Source organism: Gymnodraco acuticeps, unplaced genomic scaffold (genome assembly GCF_902827175.1).
Source record: "Gymnodraco acuticeps unplaced genomic scaffold, fGymAcu1.1, whole genome shotgun sequence".
Classification (NCBI taxonomy): domain Eukaryota; kingdom Metazoa; phylum Chordata; class Actinopteri; order Perciformes; family Bathydraconidae; genus Gymnodraco; species Gymnodraco acuticeps.
The window spans coordinates 5177338-5198992 of record NW_022990295.1 but is presented as its reverse complement, the minus strand read 5'-3'; the positions used below and the strand labels follow the sequence as shown (position 1 = coordinate 5198992).

The following is a 21655-nucleotide window of genomic DNA, read 5'->3' as shown; positions in this document are numbered from 1 at the left end:
TGAATCAAAAGGCCCTGGAGGCTTCCTGCCATTTTCCTCTGGAGTGTTTTCCCTCAAAGAACAGGAAAGGCAGCTCTGTTTCCCACACACTCACAGAGGTTGTTGGATATTCACTATGCCATTTTACAGTGAAACAAACACTCATGTCAGAGTCAAGACTGTGTGCTGCAATATCACACCAAAGCAATTATGCTGGCTTGTATCTTGGGAATAATTTATTTGCAGTATTGTTATTGTAGTATATATCTGTTTGTAAGTGTCTTTTAGCACTGATTGTGAGATCAGTTTGTGTTGTTGATTCAACATCTGTGTTCTTCTCACTTAATTTTTTCTTTAATTTGAGTCCTTTCAGACTGTGAAATTGGCCATAGACCTCTTTAATATTCTGCCAACTCTCTTTTTCTGGAACCTATTCATGGACCAAAACAAAAGCCTTTTGAGTAATTAATGAATTAACAATCTCATCCACATAACCATGTAAACTTTTCAAAATCTTTCTTTTTCATTTTCAATCTGAGTCCAAAGTGTTGTCCCTTTGAAAAGAAAAATGTAATGTAGCCAATTGGGACACAGTTTCCTGTTTAAATAGATGGTAATCGGGCTCTATGAGAACATATGCTGCTGTGAGGATTGATGTGGAGCCAATTGAAACTAACCTCTGGTGATATTGTTATCAGTTCCCTGTCATGCATCGGATCAAACATTGAGACGTTCGGGGACTGATGTTGATTTGCTTGTGTATCTGCAATCATCATCATTGGATAGCTTATAAAGAACATGTCTTGTGATTCAGCTAACCCATCCTTTAAAACACCACCCTTCTCAAGATTGTTACAGCTTTAAAAACCGTCACCACACTTGCCTACCACACCTACAAATGTTCTTTTTAGGTGTTTCCTCAACTAATGTCCTACTTTTGACAGACATATTACATAAAGCTCTACACTGAAACTGAAACAGAAACTGTGAAAATCATAACAGATATATACATACATAAACAAAACATAAACATTAATCAGTTTAAAAGGATTTACAAAAGTACTTTCTTGGAAAGATATAGTGATAATCAATCAATCAATCAATGTTTATTTATATAGCCCAATATCACAAATGTTACATTTGTCTCAGTGGTCTTCACAGTGTGTACAGAATATCAGTATGACAATACGACACCCTCTGTCCTTAGACCCTCACATCGTACAAGGAAAAACTTCCGAAGAAAACCCACAGTTTAAAGGGAAAAATGGGAGAAACCTCAGGGAGAGCAACAGAGGAGGGATCCCTCTCCCAGGACGGACAGACGTGCAATAGTGTGTAAATTGAAAAGATAATACATTTGCAACATAGGTAGTCCAAATGTTTGGAAATGTATGTGTGTATAATAGGAAGATGAATCCACGAGGATATCCATCCAGGACCTATGATCCAGGACCACAGCCACGACTCAAGATCCAGGGCTCACGATCCAGGACACAGGACCGCAGGATCATCCATGACTCCGGATCCCGGCGTATATAGACACCAAAAAGAAAGACATTTGGGGAAGCTGGGTTAATCGGAACATGAGAGTACACAGGTATAGACAGAGAGAAGGAAGAAGTAAGATGTCCCCCGACAAACTAAGCCTATATCAGCAAAACTAGGGGCTGAATCTAATCAGCCCTAACTATAAGCTTTATCAAAAAGGAAGGTCTTAAGCGCACTCTTAAAAACGGATAGGGTGTCTGCCGCCCGAACACAAACTGGAAGCTGATTCCACAAATGTGGAGCTTGATAAGAAAAGGCTCTGGCTCCCATTGTACTTTTAGAGACTCTAGGAACAACCAACAACCCTGCATTCTTGGAACGCAATGCCCTAGTAGGACAGGGTAGGGTATAATGAGTTCTTTAAGGTAAGATGGCGCCTGCCCATTAAGGGCTTTGTAGGCGAGAAGAAGAATTTTAAATTCTATCCTGTGTTCTATAGGGAGCCAGTGTAAGGCAGCCAGAACATAAGTAATGTGGTCCCTTTTCCTAACTCTGGTTAGTACACGAGCTGCAGCATTTTGAATCAGCTGAAGCGACTTGACTGACTTCTTGGTACACCCTGATAATAAGGAGTTACAATAATCTAGCCTTGAAGTAACAAATGCATGGACTAGTTTCTCTGCATCGTTTTGAGGCAATATATGCCTGATTTTTGCAATGTTACGTAGATGGAAGTAGGCGGTCCTTGAAATTGATTTTATGTGGGCGTTAAAGAATAAATCCTGATCAAATATAACACCAAGATTCCTTACAGTCTCACTGGAGGCCAAATTAATGCCATCCATAGTTAGTATATCTTTAGATAATTTGTTTCGTAGATTCTTCGGGCCAAGTACAATAACTTCAGTTTTGGTCGTGTTTAACATCAAAAAGTTTAAGGTCATCCACGTTTTTAAGTCCTTGAGGCAGTCTTGAATTTTATTTAGATGATTAATTTCATCAGGCTTGATTGATAAATATAGTTGAGTATCATCCGCATAACAATGAAAGTTTACAGAATGATTCCTTATAATATTGCCTAACGGAAGCATATATAATGTGAACAAAATAGGTCCGAGCACTGAACCCTGTGGCACTCCATGGTTAACTTTGGTTTGCGTGGAAGATTCATCGTTAACACGTACAAACTGAGAGCGTTCAGATAGATAGGACCTAAACCAGCCTAAAGCAGTTCCCTGTATGCCAACTAAGTGCTCTAGTCTTTGCAATAGGATATCATGGTCGATAGTATCAAATGCAGCACTGAGATCGAACAAAACAAGAATAGAGACAAGTCCCTTGTCTGAGGCTATTAGAATGTCATTTGTGACTTTAACCAGAGCTGTCTCTGTGCTATGATGTGTTCTAAAGCCAGACTGAAAATCTCCAAATAAATCATTGTTTTTTAAGTAATCACACAGCTGTTTTACGACCGCTTTGTCAAGAATTTTTGAGAGGAACGGAAGATTAAAAATAGGTCTATAGTTGGCTAAAACCTCTGGATCGAGGTTGTGCTTTTTAAGAAGCGGTTTTATCACTGCTACTTTGAATGATTGTGGAACATAGCCTGATAATAAAGACATATTCATAATATTTAATAAAGAAGTGCTAATTAATGGAAAAACGTCCTTCAACAGCTTAGTTGGAATTGGGTCTAACATGCACGTTGATGGTTTAGAAGAGAGAATCATTGAATTTAATTGTTCAAGGTTAATGGCTGAAAAGCATTCTAGTTTACTATCTAGTGTAATAGAACTTACGTTTCCGGGAGCTGTTGATAACACTATACTGGTCAAAGGAAAGAGGTCATTAATTTGGTTTCTAAGAGTAACAATTTTGTCGTTAAAAAAGCACATAAAATCATTACTACTGAGTGCTATGGGAATAGAAGGCTCAATCGAGCTGTGGCTCTCTGTCAGCCTGGCTACAGTGCTGAAAAGAAATCTTGCATTATTCTTATTCTCATCTATTAATGAAGAGTAGTAGGCTGCTCTCGCTTTACGCAGTGCTTTCTTATATTCATTGAGAGTAATTGGTGGAATCTCTTCCTTAAATTTGGCTATAGCACTAACAGATAGGTTTCTGCTGCAAGAGCTTTTGACTAATGCTTTGTAGTCTCGTAATAGTACTTCAAAAGTTAATAAGAAATGGTCGGATAAAGCAGGATTATGCGGTTCGACTAATAATTGCTCAATTTCAATACCATAAGTCAGAACAAGGTCGAGAGTGTGATTATAGCAGTGGGTTGGTTTATTTACACTCTGACAGAAACCAACAGAATCTAATATAGAGTTAAATGCAACAGTAAGGCTATTTTTATCATCGTCAACATGAATATTAAAGTCACCTACGATAATTACTTTATCTGTTTTAAGTACCAAAGTTGATAAAAACTCAGAGAATTCTGATAAGAATTCTGAATAAGGACCTGGTGCACGATACACTGTAACAAATAAGATTGGCTGCAAATTTTCCAGGTCGGATGCGTAAGACTGATAAGTGAAATGTAATTATAAATGTATGTGTAAATGTAATATATATTGTTGTTAATATATATCAAATATAATAGCAGTCATTTATACAGTAGAAATTATTTTATGGAATATCAGCAGTTGAGTAAGGGGTGGGAATTAATACGCATTATTATTTTTGTTAATATATATTTTTGATAAATATCATTGAATATATAAAAATTGAATTGTTTTTTTTTTTGGTTTTTTTATCTGTTCAAAATAAAGATGGAATGAAATAAAATAAAATATAATATGTGGAAATCCACCCATTATAATAAATACCCATTGTGAAGACACACCTGATTGTGGTTCACTTCAAATGATATTGATAAAAAACTGCTTTGGAAGACTAAGAGTTAGATAAGAATATAGTCCCTCTCATCCAACTCTTGGCAAGAAACAACAAATATTTTTTTACCAAAATGACAAACTGTGCGATAAAACTGTAAATACGATAGTGACGTTATCAGACTGAGTTATAATCTGAATGAGATGCGGCAAATAACCCAAAGACTTAAAACCAAAGGAACTGTAAACCTATTTCCATGTAATACATATGCTGCCATCTGTCTTTACAAGCCACTAAACAAATGGTTTTAATATCTTAGGAGTTTTTTTGTTTTCTTATTCATTCATCACTTAATTAAAACAATGAAAGTTGATAGTGACAGTTGGAGTTTTCTTCACCAGGCATGTTTATGCAGCCTTTGATCAGATTTGATAGGCAGTGGCATTGCAACATTTACAAACCAAGTAGTGACATACTTTTATTTGAATTAAGAACAGAAATATCAGATATATAGTCCACACTTGCCCGGCTTTCCTAAATTCAGAAGAACAGATAAAGCCGCATACACAGAAATAACTGTGAAATTGTGAAATAATCATTAATAACGAAAACTGTTTTTGTTTGTGTCAATGGACCCGTCACTAAGAAGCTTATTGAGAAGATAAATCTCAGGCCTTTGAAATGTGATTAAATGATTAAATGTATTAATTTAATTTGATTAATAGTCACAGTCACCGGGCAGATCAATTGAAGGTTTGGCTGTTTGGAGCAGGGTTACCGTACCGTGGAGCACAGAGGACTGACCCCCTGTCAGGGTCTCTGGAGGGTAAAGTGGGATTAGTCGCTGCTTCTGCACTCATGCCAGGGTTTAATGGAGCAGGAGTAACTAAATTGACAGGTCTGCTTGCTGGCCAACAAAAGCCACAAAACACTTAAGCTTTACTTAAAAATTGGGACATGCTGACTTACCCTAAGCTGGTCCAGATCAAAATGATACAATACTGGTTATAATATGAATTCAGATTAACTGCAAATGCACTGATCCAACAAAAAAGGGAAGGCACATACTGTATATCCTCATTCACACAATTACAATGTTTTCACAGACGTTTATGCTTTCCTGCTGGCTACATGTCAAGAAGGCCGGGGGGTGGGGTACACACAGGTCTGAATTCCCATGAATCACTTCATGCTTCATAAAGTGATAACATTTGAGTTGTCCATGGAAGGATGATAATAATCTAGAGTTACATGGTGGGAATTTTTATTTTATTTATTTATTCATTTATTTAACAGGGACAGTGCACATTAATGAACATTTCTGTAAATGTGCCAGAGTTAGCCAAGAGGCTATTTTTCATCTGTAGTCCCTGGACAGAAAAAAAAAAGTCAACCTAAAACACATTTCAGTGAATCTGATGAACCCCACACTTTAACACAATTCTTTGGGCAATACCAGGACTTTAGCCTCAGACTGAAGAAGCTCAACGATTGGATGGATTGCCAAAAAGATCTAGTATTCATGGTCCACAGAGGATAAACTCTAATGGCCTAGCTATTGTTGTAGTACCACAATGAAGTTAACTTTGGGATTTGTTGGGGAAGTTTCAACAACAATGAGTTATTGTTTTGTTTTTTTAATCAACTAGCCTACATTTATAGTCCCCTCAGGATTAATTGTAATGACTCTTGTAGAACCATCATCAAGTCAAAATGTTTTATTTGTACAAATAGTATATATTTTTTATCACTAATTTAACTGACATCTCCATGTCCATTATGTTTACTGCTAATGAGCAAATACATGCTAACATGTTAAACTAAGATAATGAACATGGTAAAGATTATAGGCTAACTGCTCAACAGGGGAGACATGGGAAACTTTGCTCCTCTTAATAGGATATGAGCTCCCCTAAATAAATGGACATGTTTGGAGGGTCTCTAAAATATTGACAATATGATATTGTCCCATACATTTTTATGTTTCTGTATGATGCAAAACATGTGTATTTGTGCATCAGCAGAAGGGTTAAAAGCTCACCAAATTATAACTGTGTGTCGTCCATGAACACAAGACAAGTTAATCCACTGCTGTCTATGTTTTGTGTCAAATTCAAGCAAGCAGGTCAGGACCTTTGACATGAAGTTGCAAACAGAGATGATGTTGAATTTATGTATAGAAAGGGACAGAGTGTCCTGGTCCTGACCCTGAAGTCACACCTTGGAACTGAAGGAGAAGAGAGACAGTATCTCCATTATGTGAGGTCCCAGTCTGATGGAAGCAGCCATCCTGCTCTAATTCTCACCACTTAAGAGCCTATGAGACATTATGCAGGAAATGTTATGCAAATGGTTGTTTATCGGTTCATCTCTGTGTCAGCCACTTGTTTCCCCCGCCCCAGCCTGTGCCATGCTGATCTCTGGCTTAAGGAGGAGCCTAATCTTTTAACACCTATTTGGCAGATTTCTCTATTGTTGTCAGATTCGAGATGGGATAGTACAAATGAGTCACTCACTGTTTACCGTCTATAGAGAATAGTTAAGTGAGACAGCTCATCATAATGAATATCAAATGATTCAGTCAAAATGAGTGGAATGCATTTTGAAGTGTTCATGTTGGGGTGATCCCTAAGCTGCACACGTTGAGAGACCCTTACTAAGCGGATTACCTCTATAAATCTATGTCAGGATACATTTCTGCATGTCTAGTCATGCAAAGGGCAAGAGTGTGAGAATTCAGAACCAACAACATGTTCACAGTACAAAATATCAGCACAGTGCTGACATCTGCTGCACAAGGTCAGATAAATGTGAACCTTGCAAAGCGCTGTGCATATACTGTGAGTGCACATCTATGCATTCGTAGCATTAAAGAGAAGCTTACAGGTTGATATGTGATCATAAATGTGGCTGTTACAGGAAATAGACTCTTTAGATGTGGAGATATTTAAAGACTGTTTCCTGTGTTAGACATTTACCTTGGATTAAGGAACAGGACGATTGTGACTCACAGCTGCCAGAGGTGCAGCATGGGAGTCGAGATTGCGACATGACGTGTGTCGGGGAGTGACCAGATGTTGTCCTCCTACCATGGGGAATAAACTCTATCACTCACAGCGCAGGTGGTGGGAAAAAGGGGGAGAGAAAGGGAGAAGGGAACGAGTGAGGGAGAAACAACGGCAAACAGGAAGCTGAGACCTTACAACACAATGCACACAGAGTTTCCTGCAGGCTCAGACAGATAAGGAACAACACTTTGTTTTAAGTTGTATTTTCACCCACAAACGTTTCCCGGTCTCCAAAACCACATCTTAGAATGCTCTTGCAATTCCTCTGCACTACAGCTGTGATAATGTTGAGTTTGGGTTTTAAATGTGTAGCCTCAGCCTAAAAGTATACAGCTGCAGTGAGGTAAATAAAAACCCAACACACTTACACAACGTCTAATTATTTACTACCATTCAGACAATGAGTGCCTAGCTCATAAGGTCAGAGGATTGCTGTGTGATCATGATGTGAAGGCTTGATCAAAAGCATCATCACCAGCATATTTCTTATTTCCATAGTACTGTTCAGCCATGCACCATAAGCAGTGCAAAGCAAATAATGTCAGTACAACTTGAAACAACATAATAATGTCAAACAATGCAAGACATGCAACACTTTGAGTACATTCTATCGACTTGCACCATGATCCACATCGTGATTCAGTGTGATATTACCTTTGGATGCCAATGAAGCAGTCTTTGTTGAGCCAAAGACAAACAGAGTCAATGCTCAGATATGACATTCATAACTTTGGTGTGACTTGCAAAGACAGAACAATAATCTACACTTACACACTAGTACCACCATCAAGAGCAGTGCATTTTACAATGCCGCACATTATTTTCATTAAGATAGTATAACTATCATAAGTCATAGTCATATCATCATTTTGCTATGTCATTTTGTGTATTTATGAACCCAATCACCCTGAAAGAGGCAGGATGAAACATGGCACATGAAGTTTCTGCTATAAACTGCAGCTGGTGACAGTCTAACAATGCACCCTCAGCTGTGCCCTTTGCCCCTTTGTCATAGGAGAATAAAGCTGCCTTCAGAAAATGGATTTATAGGTCGAAAACACATGAACAATATGACAAAGTGGCAACCAAGACAAAATGAAGTAGGATGTGTGATGTGGTAGTGTGAGTGTGATGTGATGAAAAGCTGAACTGACAAAATAATTACATTAATTATGAAATAAAAACAGTTATTTGGCGAAACATGGCATTGCTATCTCTCTTGAAGACGAGATATGTTATACATAAAACTACTTATATGTGAAACTAATTGTGAATACAGTCGTCTGTTCAAAGGAAACTGAAAGCAGCATCTAACTTACTTACTTTAGAGTAAATTGGACGCCATCATACCAAAGCCAATACTGGAGCAACACCGCCCTCTATGGATAAATAATGGTATTGTAGTTAAATATTGAGCACAGTCTGTGGTCAATTTTGTACATTACTGAACGACAGACACTGCGATACGCAAACGCTAATATATAGCACTACTTTTAAAAACATTTAGCCTACTTTTTCCAAGCCTTTCAACTAGAAAGTACTCATCACAAACATATATCACACAAGATACACTTTTAAAGTTAGGCTATGTTTGCTTTATAATATGTTACTCTCCTGCCCCAAGAGTTATCTACGGAGTATAGTCCATATATTATAGATAGCACTACCAACATAAATTGTCATTATCAGTTGCTGTACTTTCATTACAGTAGGCATTCAAGGTCAAATCAGCTAACTTTTAGCATGATCCGGCCCGTTTAGGTGGGAGTGTCTATGTTAATCACCATCAAACGGAAACGGACAAAGTGCTGGGGAACATCTCATCTGATTGGGCGCCTTTTGTTCTTTCAAATCGAGGTGTCCCCTCTCCTTTATTGTCACCAACGGGCCCCTGGGGGAGAAGACGTCTTTTACAGTAATGCTTCACTCTTACTGTTACTCTCTGGACTTTCTAACTGCTTGGATAATGGAGTAAGCTGATACTGCAAAGAAAAATGGCTTGTCAGAGACATGATAAACCCATCAGATTGAGGGATGAGCTGAGCTGCATGCTGGTTGGTGATGGAGCTGTGGGGAAGACAAGCATGGTTATCAGTTACATCTTCAATGGATACAACAGCGATTACCGCCAAACAGCTTTTGATGTTTTCACTGGTGAGTAAAGGCATTTCTTTGAATGTTAATGGTTGTTTGAGTCAGCATAACACTGATTTCTACTTCCAGGTTTGGTTCATGTAAATGGGATTCCAACTCGCATCAAACTGATAGATACAGCTGGACAGGTAAATGTTCCACACCACTTGTGACTGTGATTTATTTGCCAGAGTTAGTCCTTTTCCTCCTAATGTGTTATTATTTGATCTGACACAGGAGGAGTTTGGCCATCTCCGCTCTCTGTGCTATGCCCATGTGGACGTCTTCATCCTCTGCTTCAGCCTGGTCAACCCTGTCTCCTTTGAAAACATCACCTCCAAATGGATCCCTCAGATACGAGCCGGAAACCCGACCTCTCCCATCGTCCTGGTTGGAACTCAGTCAGACCTTTGCACCAATGTGGACGTCCTGGTTCACCTGGACCAGCGAGGCAACAGCCCAGTGCTCATTAGCCGGGCAAGAAGGCTGGCACACAGGATCAGAGCTCATGACTATCTGGAGTGTTCAGCCCTGACACAACATAACCTCAAAGATGTGTTTGACCATGCTGTATCTGCTGCCATCAAGCACAAGCACACTGGCAACACATCTAAAAAGCACAGCCTGCTTAAACGTTTAAAGACTTTTTGTGATGGTCGATGGAGGAAAATCTTCAGATTCATCTGATGTGGAATCAAAGAGCGGATTTAATGTGCTCTGCTTGGTGGACACGGTCTGTTTGGGGACTCTTATGACAATTCATGCATTTCTATCTGAATATTTCTCTACAGGATGTGATTTGTGCACTAAAACACATGGAATTAAATGTGATAATCCTATAAAAAATGTACTGCACAATGAACGCTGTATATTCTGCTCTTTTTCTGTCTTCCCTTTTGTTTGTTTGATGATTTATTTGTTGTTCATATTTCTGTGTGCTGTGTCAACTGTTTGTAATAAAAGCACTAAGGTGTAACACATCTTTTATTGCCAGTTTCTGTATTTTTTAAGTATGAAGATCCTGCAGTAGAAGCTACTATCAGGGAAGAAATGGAGGGAAAACACAAAGTGTCATTTAAGACAAATGGTCACCTGCTGCTTTGAAGAGCTATACTTTACGAGACAAAGGCCATTTAAATCCATCCTCTGTCTAAAAAGCTTGTGCTGAGACTTGCTTACAATTGCCACACAATTACTTTGAAGCTGCCTTCCACATGGAATGTTTTTGTCATCAGATTTGTTTTATTTTATTGCAGTAATTAAGGTTTGCAAATAAAGGATTATGATTATAAGGATACAATTCCTCCAACTGTAATGCAACAATTTATTATTCCAATGATTATTTTACATTTTGTTTGCATTCATCAACACAAAAGAAAAAAATAACATATTCCCTGCATGCATTATCTTAAATATGGTTGTGCTTCTTGTTTCCATCTTGCAATATTTGTGGTGGTATTTTACTAGGTAGAATCAATATTATGCAATCCATATACGTCCAAGAGGTTGGAGTGCCTAACGCTAAGACTGGGTGTAAGCACACAGACAGCTAAACCCTGCAGACCTACACAAAACATTTTATAATCAGGTTTAATAGCAGTCATCATTTTGAAGATCAGTTATTTGAGTTGAGTAGCAAACAAGTTGGATTTCTGGAGCACATAAATCCCTTTTGGAAAATGTGGAAGAAGTACTCAGATCTTAGACCTAAGTTAAAGAAGAAGTACCAGTGTAGGAATAATCAGTTATATGTAAAAGTCCTGCAATCAAAATCTTACATAAGTAAAAGTAGCATCAGAATATAGAACCAATAGTAAATGTACTAATTGTGCATATTTCAAATGTTCATATTTTCATATTACATGTTTCTGTTTAGATTATTGTGCATTAGAGTGTTATTAGGTGCAGTTCATTTTAATTGCCTTGTATGCTGCAGAGAAGCTTGTGAATTTACCTCTGGTGTAACTAAAGTCTTATTTAAGTGTTGATTATATTTCACATCATTAGTTAAAATCTGTACAGTAACTAAAACAACATTAACGTAGAAGGGTAGAAGTACAAAGCAAAATCATTTAAATAATCAAGTCTCTCAAAATTGTACAGTACTACTTACTTGAGTGTATATCTACTTAGTTACTTACACCAAATGTACACAAACAGTCGTCTCAGCTGGGTCTGTCTGTAAGAACTACGTTTCCCATCGTGCAACAGAGCGTTTCCCTACACTGACCCTGTGACTGAAAATAATCTGATCAGCTGATCTGACCGGGCAACAAAATAACGTAGCTAGAGAAATCTGCCAGGGAGGGGGCTGAAGAACAAAACAATGACACTGCTCGGAAGGATCCAAATACAGTAACACTTTTTAAGACTTTAAAACGGAATAGCGCGGATTTCCCTCCCGGCTGAAAGTAAAACAGTCCGCTGATATCCGAGCTTTTGACATCGACTGGTAGTTGTTTTTGTTGATATGTTGTTACAGCTCTGTTGACAGACTGGAGGCTAGCTGCTTGTTTGCACGGCTATAACTGCTGGGACTAGCTGGCCTTTAATTACATATTTTCTCTGGAAAAAGTTACAACTATCCGTCGAAACCAACTAGCTGAATGCTAAGCAACGCTGACGTTTTTGCTGCTTTGGTGCCAAATTATCTACCGAGTTTGCCAGCGAGCTACTGAGGGTCAGTTTCCAGCTAGCCTGTTGTTAGCATCAACATTTGCACATTCATCCTTTCAGGGAGAGCTCATTGTCTCGGTCGCTACTAGCTACCTGTAAGGCCTACATGTTTTTGTATTATTTTTTCGCCAACCTTTATTTTGACTTCTGTTATGCTGCAGCTAAATGCTAACTTTGGTTCATGAACAAGCTAACTATTAGTGGTGAAACCATATCAAGTGTAACTAAAGGACACGGCTGCTTCTGGTCCATTGCCTCACTGTTAGTTATTTATTTAAACAAGTGTTTGAAATTCATGCTGCCAAAACAAGTTTGATTTATTGTATTATTGTGTGAAAGTAAGTTGTTACAGTCAGGGAATCACCAGCCCTGTTCCCATGCAGCTGTTTTAAATAGATGTTTTCATTGTTTTTGGTAATTTAAGTTGTCACTTACATTTTTCAATTACTGCTATTGGAAATATCTGATTGTCAAAGCTATTCCAATAAGCACTGTTCTGAATTCAAGTTTAGCTTATAAGAAACGATGAGCGGGCATGGCTCATCTTCAGAAAAGGGAGTTAATACTAGCCTAATATGTCAAGAGAGTTATGTGTGTGGTGGCTCTGAGGAGGCTGCATTTGAGTGTAATGAATGCAAAAGCTTGCAATGTGTCCGTTGTGAGCTCGAGCTCCACAGTCAGGAGCGCCTGAAGAACCATGAGCGTGTTCAAATAGGACCTGGGCATGTCCCTTACTGTGAGAACTGCAAAGGAGGCAATGGAGACAATGGCAAATGCAATAGATCTGTGGTCCGCTGCCAGAACTGCAAAGTTAACTTGTGCCAAGAATGCCAGAAACGCACCCACAGTGGAGGCAACAAGAAGAAACACCAGCTGACATCTTACCCTCCACCACCCAAACCTGCGGAGGTCATCCCTGTCAAGACACCGGCCCCGCCCGCTGTCCAAATAGAAGATGAGGCCAAATCTCAGAGAGCAAAACTCCTGGAGAAGATTTTCAGTTTCCTCTTGGTAGATGAGAATGAGGAAATGCAGGTGAGTTGTGCACACTTGTATTGGAGCCTAATTCAAATACCTTTACTAACAAACATATTTGTAACTTCTTAACTGTTGTTTCTCCAAAGTTAAAAGATGAATCTTCATTTGTGAAGAGCCTGAGCTGTAACCCTGACCAGCTGCTCAAGGTGGTGTCCATCTTTGGCAACACGGGAGAGGGCAAATCTCACACCCTGAACCACACGTTCTTCACTGGCAGAGAAGTGTTTAAAACTTCTCCCACTCAAGAATCCTGCACAGTGGGTGTGTGGGCGGCATTTGACCCCTTCCGTAAAGTAGTAGTCATCGACACAGAGGGGCTGCTGGGGAACAGCTCCAAACAGGGCCAGAGAACCCGACTCTTGCTCAAGGTGCTCGCCATCTCCGACCTCATCATCTACCGCACCCATGCCGACCGCCTCCATGATGACCTGTTCAAGTTTCTCGGCGATGCCTCGGATGCTTACCTGAAGCATTTCACCAAGGAACTGAAGGCCACAACAGCCCGCTGTGGCCTGGATGTCCCTCTGTCCACCTTGGGCCCTGCAGTGGTCATCTTCCATGAGACAGTCCACACTAAGCTGCTTGGCTCAGGTACAAAATCTAAACACTTCTGCTTCTCTAAGGTCCAACTAGTAATGGATGGAGTTCCAAATGGTTCCATTAAACAATACATAGTGACTCTATTACAAAGAATGTAGGTCTGCATCACAGTAAGAGACGAGAGGGTGTGCCTTTTAAAGTAAACTAAGAGCAGATCATTATAGGTAAGCACATGTTTGCCTACAGCCTACCCCAACACCACTGGATGTATCAATCTGCATTCCAACTTGTCTTCAAATGTGGAAAGCATACTTTTTGGAATCAAAAGAAAACTGCACTCAGTCAAGTTAGGTCAAAAGTGACAGTAGTAGTCACTTCAAAGAAAATGTCAGGTTTTTTTAATGCTAAAGTCCAGCTGCAACTCATACATTCCTGAAAACCTGTTTCTAATGTGTGAAATTCAATAAATCTAGTCACTGTTTATGAAGGAGAAAAAACACGATTAGCATTTCTTGGCTATAGAATTTCAAGTGCACGTGTTTTGTAGTAAATATTTATTTAACATGAAGGAACACTGATAAGCCTTACAGACTTGGGACAACACATGTAATGTTTTTGTGTGAGCTTCATGTTTGTTATTAGATATAGTAACAATGTTTTAACAGTATTATTCTCTCTTTTACCAGAATAAGGACAGAGAAATGCATCATTTTGAGATCAAGAGATGATGAGTTGTTGTTATATCTGATGCAAATGCTGAGGGATTTTCAACACATCATTCTGATTACACTCTGTCTTGTTTTTAGATAAGTCATTGGAGTCAGTAGATCGTCTGCTGTCTGAGCGCTTCAAGAAGCTTTCCCGTTTCCCAGAGGCCTTCAGCTCTGTGCAGTACTGGGGCACGCAGACTCTCACCCCGCCGACTGATTTCCGCGGCCTGCAGAATAAATTGGAGCAGCTCCTTGACAACAACGCCACCCGCTCCCCACGCACCCCCGTGGTGATCTTCAAAGCCCTGCAGGTAGGGCTGTATACAGTTTGGATAGCAGTCAGCTTCCTGCCTGCTTCAGACTGGCTGGTTGGTGTTGTGAAGCCAGCACTGAACAGAATATAAACAACATTTACTGATAAACTGGTTCCTGAATCCGATACAAAATAGTTTTGAATCAGAGCAGCTAAAGCTCATAAGTCTCAGGTTCTGATTGTAAAATACTGAACATGTCTGGTCGAGCTAAGATCCGTTGTCCTTGATTTTCCCGCAGGCATTAAGTGAGCGCTTTAATGGGGAAATTACAGGTGAGCTTGTAGCCCACAGCTGCTTCTTTCCCGATGAGTACTTCACCTGCTCCACCGTGTGCCTCAGCTGTGGGTCAGTACCTTCGTCTCTTAACAAGAAACACATTTATAATCTTACCTTCAATCGCTTGGTTTCCAGATTTGTAAACATTTTTGACATTTCATTTTTATCCCAGATCTGGCTGCAAGAACAGCATGAACCACTTGGGAGAAGGAGTGTGCCATGAGGCGAAGCATCGCTGTCGTTATACTCTTCAGTATGATAATCGCATTTACACCTGCAAGGTACGCACAGTCGCTCATCACTTAGTATTAATCCTTCTCTCTATACAAATGACAGTGTGTTTCTCTTGTTCCATGACTGATGAGTATAAATACATGTTGTGGTGCATCTATTTAGGCTTGCTATGAAGGAGGAAAGGAGGTGATTGTTATCCCTAAAACCTCCGCTTCCTCAGACTCTCCATGGTTGGGCCTCGCCAAATACGCCTGGTCTGGGTGAGTATTAGCTGAATGAACAGCAGGATCATGTGTCACAGGCAAGGGTCAGGTCTTATTACTGTTTACTGAGCACTGGTGTCTCATACTCGCACCTACTATCTCATTTTGGTATTATCTAGGACTGCAGCTAATAATTACTTTCATTATCGATTAATCTATTTATTAATTTCTAGATTAATTGACAAGTTGTTTGTTCTATTAAATGTCCAAAGATAGTGAGATATTGATCCTAGTTCCCCGAAGTCCAAGGTAATGTCTTTAAATGGCTTGTTTTGTTTGTCCAAATCTTAAAGATAGGCAGTTTATTATGATGTGAAACAGAGAAAAGCAGGACATTTCAGTATTGGCATGAGAAATTACCTTAACAAGTTAGTCAATCAGCAAATGTATTAAATGACTAATAATTGCAGATTTACCTTTCACATTATTTTACATGGTCCAAGTAATCCCTCAGACATTTTCTATTAATATTGTCACAAAGATTTGTACATTCATGTTTCTACTCTATGTTTAGGTACGTTATTGAATGTCCCAACTGTGGAGTGATCTATCGGAGCCGTCAGTTCTGGTATGGGAACCAGGACCCTGTGGATACGGTGGTCCGCACTGAGATCCAGCATGTATGGCCGGGGGTAAGAGAAACAAGCTCTTTTATTAATTCATCTGATTATATTTTCTTAATTATCTGTCATTCTAGAGACCTAGAGATTTGGGTAGAGGGGACCTTATATCTACTTAAAAACATTGTCTGCTTTTTGCAGTCGGATGGCTTTTTAAAGGACAACAGCAATGCAGCGCAGCGTCTTCTGGATGGAGTCAACCTAGTGGCCCAGTCTGTGTCAGAGCTCAGTGTGAAGCCTGCCAAGGCCGTCACCTCCTGGCTGACGGATCAGATCGCCCCAGCCTACTGGAAACCCAACTCCCTCATCTTGGTGAGTGACACACACAGCCCCACCCTCTGCTGGCCACCACCAACAGCCAAGTCAACACTTTCCTCTCCAGAGCTATGTTTACTGTCTGTGGCGCTCTGTGACTATTACACAATATATGTTTATGCTGGTCATAAGATAACACTAAGATAAAAAAAGATTGTGTCGTCTTTCCACGAGCCGTTGGTCAATAACAGCTTCTGTTGTTTTTGTATTTTTTCCCAATACGAGGTGTGCCATAAGTGTCAAATAGTCTTCCACGACAACGACACCAAGCATCACTGCCGTGCCTGTGGGGAGGGCTTCTGTGACGGCTGCTCTGCCAAAGCTGCCCCCGTCCCTGAGAGAGGCTGGGGTCTCGCCCCCGTCAGAGTCTGTGACGTTTGCTTTGAGCAGAGGGCTTCATACGCAGGTACACACACACACACTCTCGATAATGTCAAATGTTTTTAGTTTTTCCTCTTTTGTGTGGCATTTGGGTGAAATATATTTTCTTTATCCAGAGATGCTTGAGAAAGAGCAGGAGGAGGAAGAAGGTGGAACTCTGGCCAGGAAGGTTGGAGAAGCGGTCACCAACACCTTTGGGGTCGTGGTCACTGCTATTGACATCCCACTTGGTGAGTGTGTCCAAAACAACATCTGAACAGGAGTGTTAGGTAACAGGAAAAAATGACCCAGTAGATGTGAGTGAATGGACACAATGCCCTCTGGTGGCAGAGGCGTAAAGTGTTTATTTACACTAAGAAAGACAAGCAGTGAGGTCTTGTTTCTAGTTTGAACTCTCACAGATGATATGCAGGAGTCTGACTCCTAATAAGGAATAATAGATGCTGTTATGGCTTGGGTGTAGTAGAGCCTGTGCTGTTACCAACATCTCACAGTCCAAACTCAGGCGAATGATTCCCGGGCCTGCTTAGTGTGTTCTGTTTCTTCAACTGGAGTTATTAGGCTGAGTGACTGTAATTTAAGCAGGAATTCAAATACTGACATTTGTCTCTACCTTGTTATTCTTTCCAATGAACAAAAAAAAATCATGGACTACTTCCACCCACACATGCTCACTACTAAACCTAAAACTGCCTCTAACAATCTCCTCAGGACATGTCAGTGCAGTGCTTCCATGTTCTGTTACCTAATGTTTAATGATAAGTCTTAATCATTAGTGCAAAGGTGAGAGAAATAACCAGTTAACCTGTTTATTCACTACATTTTTAGGTTCATTATATAAGTGCAATGAGGTTTCTTGACCTGACATGCATACAGATTGCTCATCGACACCAATGTGTGGAATGCACTTTGGTTCGGTAACTCTGAGACGTTGTTATGACCTCACATGACACGTTTCTGTCCATATAATCCAATGTGTTTTGGATTTGGAAAACTGGCTTTGATACATGGGAAGAGATTGCAAAGAGTTGGTTAGAATAAATACGGTTCTTACTGAAACACATACCATAAATCATAGCCCTTTTTCCCCCTGCTAGATTGTTGTTTTGCGCATGTCTTGAACATATTTGGAAAAACTATTTGTTTAATTTGAAACACAAGTTGTAGTTTATTATTGGTATTAAGCTGCCCACTGTAGACCTCTCTTAGTATGTAAAAAGCATATATGAATATAAATGTGCTAACCTGATATCCTGCTGAAAACTTCTCCACCCCAAAAAACCTCAAAGCAAGATCTTCTCCAACCTCAACAAAATACTTTTTTACATGTTTCCATGGATACTGCCACCTAAAACAGCCAAGGACTTGAAATTGTGGTGCACTTCATACAGTAGTGAGGAAAAATAAGCATGGAAAAAGAGCTAAAGAAATGCAGTCAACCGTATTTAAATTAGAAAAAGGCCTCTAACTTAAAGGACTTCTTTGAGACAAATTCACATTTTATGTGGAGGTTTTGAGCCGGATTATTTCTTGGCTGGAAGCAGTTGCCAGGCAACCAGTGGAAGTTCAAGAAAGTTATTGCTACCTGCCATGAAAATACCCTGGAAATAACCCCCCCTCCAAAAATGTAACCTTGCCACTTTTAAACTTCAGTGTTTGTACAGAGAAAACAAAGAATATATAACTAATAGGCAATATCAGTTTCCTTTCTGCAATGATAACTTGATATCCTCCACAGTGTCGCAGTGTTTTCCATCAGTTTGTCCATATCTGCTCTTCACCAATAGATATAGTGCAGGGCTGTGGTTGAATGGTCATTTTTGGTTATGAAGGTTAGCAAGATTTCTAACTTAGTGAAATGACCTGGGAGCATCTTAGTCACTGGCATGATAAAAGCTGGTTGAATGTATTATATGCTAAAGACACTGGACTTCCCATAATTCCTTGCAGCAGCCTCACTTTTGGCAGGACATGTCGATAACATTCACTGTTGCTTAATTACGTAAACTAGTTAGTGTGAAGTTCTCCTTAAACTCAACAGATTTACAGTGTGTAGATCTTCTCGGCAAGAAAGCCAATAGGCATATTTCCCAAAAGGTCGAGCAGTTAAATCTCAGAAATATAAAGTTACAACCATATGTTTTGCAAATGTAAAGTGTTACCTTATACTATACCTGATCCGTGCTGGTGTACTGTACTGTGTGTGTATTTATGTTACTTGTGACCCTCCAGGCCTAGTGAAAGATGCTGCCCGTCCTGCCTACTGGGTGCCTGACCAGGACATCCTGTCCTGCCACAACTGCCAGCGCGACTTCACTGCCAAGCTGTCCAAGCACCACTGCCGCGCCTGTGGCCAAGGAGTGTGTGACGACTGCTCCCCCGAGCGCCGGGCGGTCCCTTCGCGCGGCTGGGACCACCCTGTGCGTGTGTGTGCCAACTGCAACCAGAAACCTGGAGAACTTTAACAGGGACGGCCTTCCTTCCTCAGACAACCGGAGAGAACCACTCACTCACTCAGCAAGCAGTCTGTCACTGCTGTACCTCCGTTAATCAAATGGTTCCGTCTTACGTCTGTTGAAAGGAAGTTTTTAGGCATATATATATAAAACTATATAGGACATTTAGCATCAAGAGTTCCTGTGGCCTTTGTAGAACAGCCAGAACATGTGAGTTACTTGACTGAGTGCAAAATCTGCATTTCCACTCTGATTTATTCACAGAGTGAATATTTGGATTCTTATTGACACAAGTCCCTAACTTTACGTTACACAAGGCTGTTGAGCTATTTTTCTACTATCAGAAAATGTTACAAAAAATATATAATTTTAAAGGATATTAGTTAGTTGAGAACCCTGTGGGGTTGGTGTGATTTTAGTTCCCAGCAACTTATTATTAAGCAATGTTTCTCTGATGTCGCACGTGTAATGGTAAGGAGATATTTGATATCCGTGCAGGTATAACTGCAGGTTCCATTGCATGCTGTATTGCAACATTTTAGTTTTTGCACTAAGCCTTTTTCAGCTGTTATAGGCTGTTGCTTACCATGGCCAAAATCCAGATATCCAGATGATCTTGTAGTACCCTAACTGGGCTGAAATCACCCACAGTGGGTCTAGATTGTGGATATCTGGTGTGCCAAAAATCATTCAGGTCACTGTGTCTGTGCTGGTATCATGTTTATATTTTATCATGTAATTTGTGGTTGTATGAAAACATAAAACTATGTTAGAGGGGTGTACATTTTAAGCTTTGAAAATTATTTATGTATTGAAGATAAAAAAACAACGTATTAACACTCGACAACATGCATGACAGCCTGAGAGATCCATGGCCTTTCTACTTGTTCAGAGGATGGTCTCTGAATCCAGCTCACTATGTCTTTTCCCAAGTGGCAATTTAGTGTATCCATAATATGTTGTGAAATGTATGTATATCATGTTCAAATGTGTTCTCTTGACACATTGATTTAAACAAATGTTTTAATAATATTTACAGTTAGGGTCTGCTTCGGTGTACGGATATTGTTTTGCAGGACTGAAAACTATCTAAATTGGTCTTCAAAACAGTTTTACACTTGCGCCTCCACGTCCCCGTAGGCCCAGACTGACAGGAGAAAGACTCCTGACAACACATTTTGATTTCAGTTTTAGCTCTACAAAGCTTGTTTTTCTGTCATTATACATCCGTTATTGATATTTTGTATGTTATTTTTCCGTTTGACATTAGATACTGTATGGGTATTTGTAAACTTTGTAGCAACTGTATGCGAACCACTTTTTCTCCCTATATTGTTTTTGTCTTTATTTTATTGTTTTCAAGCATTACACAGAGAAATGTATGCTTGAATGTGGAAATGGTGCGATATTTAGTGACTGAGAGCTTTACATTTGGATGTCATTCAAAGCACAAGGTGATGCCTTTAACACATTTGCTTGTATTTTGTTGTTAAAAATTAGGGAAAAAAGGGTCTTTGTCGATTGTAAGCTTTGTAGATAAAGTGAATTCTTCCTTTGCTCCAACGTGGAACTTTTTGGTTCTGATGAGAAAATGTGTCTGCCTTGTCTGAAAATAGATATATCTGTCTGAATGTTGCATCACACACACACACCCTCCTCTGAAATGCAAATATTGCACATAATAGAATAAGAAATACATCATGTCAGAATACTTGTTCTGGAGCTCATTCCCATGCAAAGTTGTGCAGTCTTTTGCTTCAGATGTCCTTTGCAATTTGTGATGTCTCGTTTTTTTGTTTTAGATTAAGTAGGGTGATATCAACACTTCTGGCTCGAGACAACAACTGAAGCAGGAGTGATTGATACATTTTAAATGATTGGAAACAAATTGATGCGATGATATGTGTGAATACTAAACTGATGGAGGATTTGCTTAAGATTAAAGTTGTAGCAGCTCCCACCTGTCAAAAACACAATCTTGAATTGCCTCCTTGTCTTTAGTGTGTGTTTGTGTGTTTAAATCTCCCCGTGTCAAACCACTTACTGTACTGTATGTGGGAGGAATAGATCATGTGCACGCCTTTGTATTTAGGAGTCTTGCTTCTACTCCTCTCTAATGCTGCAGCTTCAGATAAAGTGAGGGAAATTATTTGCTTGGTGCTTATTGATGATGATACATGATTTATTAATATTTTAATAAATAATTAAACACAAGCTTCCATGTTCATATTCTGTGCCTCTTGCACTGCATGGTGTCAGCATGCCATGAGGGAGTTGCATTTAATATGTATCCATGCTCTCCCTTTAAAAGTGCTGTTGTTCA

At 39.6% G+C, this 21655-nt stretch overlaps 2 protein-coding genes across 2 annotated transcripts; both read left to right on the top strand.

Annotated features, from left to right (window-relative positions):
- The first annotated feature begins 9231 nt into the window (after nucleotides 1-9231).
- LOC117550095 (rho-related GTP-binding protein RhoV-like) lies at nucleotides 9232-10500 on the top strand. Its single transcript, XM_034222404.1, has 3 exons — nucleotides 9232-9530; nucleotides 9600-9658; nucleotides 9747-10500. Exons 1-3 carry the CDS (start codon nucleotides 9371-9373, stop codon nucleotides 10194-10196), a joined length of 669 nt encoding a protein of 222 aa, XP_034078295.1. The 5' UTR covers nucleotides 9232-9370; the 3' UTR covers nucleotides 10197-10500.
- A 1283-nt stretch (nucleotides 10501-11783) lies between these two features.
- On the top strand, nucleotides 11784-21315 carry LOC117550019 (zinc finger FYVE domain-containing protein 1-like). The gene is made up of 11 exons (XM_034222285.1): nucleotides 11784-13220; nucleotides 13310-13814; nucleotides 14570-14784; nucleotides 15026-15132; nucleotides 15236-15344; nucleotides 15460-15557; nucleotides 16075-16192; nucleotides 16322-16492; nucleotides 16721-16901; nucleotides 16993-17106; nucleotides 19109-21315. The coding sequence occupies exons 1-11, from the start codon at nucleotides 12711-12713 to the stop codon at nucleotides 19339-19341; spliced, it is 2361 nt and encodes a 786-aa protein (XP_034078176.1). The 5' UTR covers nucleotides 11784-12710; the 3' UTR covers nucleotides 19342-21315.
- Nucleotides 21316-21655: the final 340 nt, after the last annotated feature.

Excerpts from the sequence above, each read along its gene's own strand:
- LOC117550095 (XM_034222404.1), top strand. The coding sequence starts at position 9,371 with ATGGCTTGTCAGAGACATGATAAACCCATCAGATTGAGGGATGAGCTG. Across the intron at positions 9,531-9,599 it reads AGCTTTTGATGTTTTCACTG|GTTTGGTTCATGTAAATGGG; the intron begins GTGAGTAAAGGC and ends TTCTACTTCCAG. Across the intron at positions 9,659-9,746 it reads TGATAGATACAGCTGGACAG|GAGGAGTTTGGCCATCTCCG; the intron begins GTAAATGTTCCA and ends GATCTGACACAG.
- LOC117550019 (XM_034222285.1), top strand. The coding sequence starts at position 12,711 with ATGAGCGGGCATGGCTCATCTTCAGAAAAGGGAGTTAATACTAGCCTA. Across the intron at positions 13,221-13,309 it reads ATGAGAATGAGGAAATGCAG|TTAAAAGATGAATCTTCATT; the intron begins GTGAGTTGTGCA and ends GTTTCTCCAAAG. Across the intron at positions 15,345-15,459 it reads ATCGCATTTACACCTGCAAG|GCTTGCTATGAAGGAGGAAA; the intron begins GTACGCACAGTC and ends GCATCTATTTAG.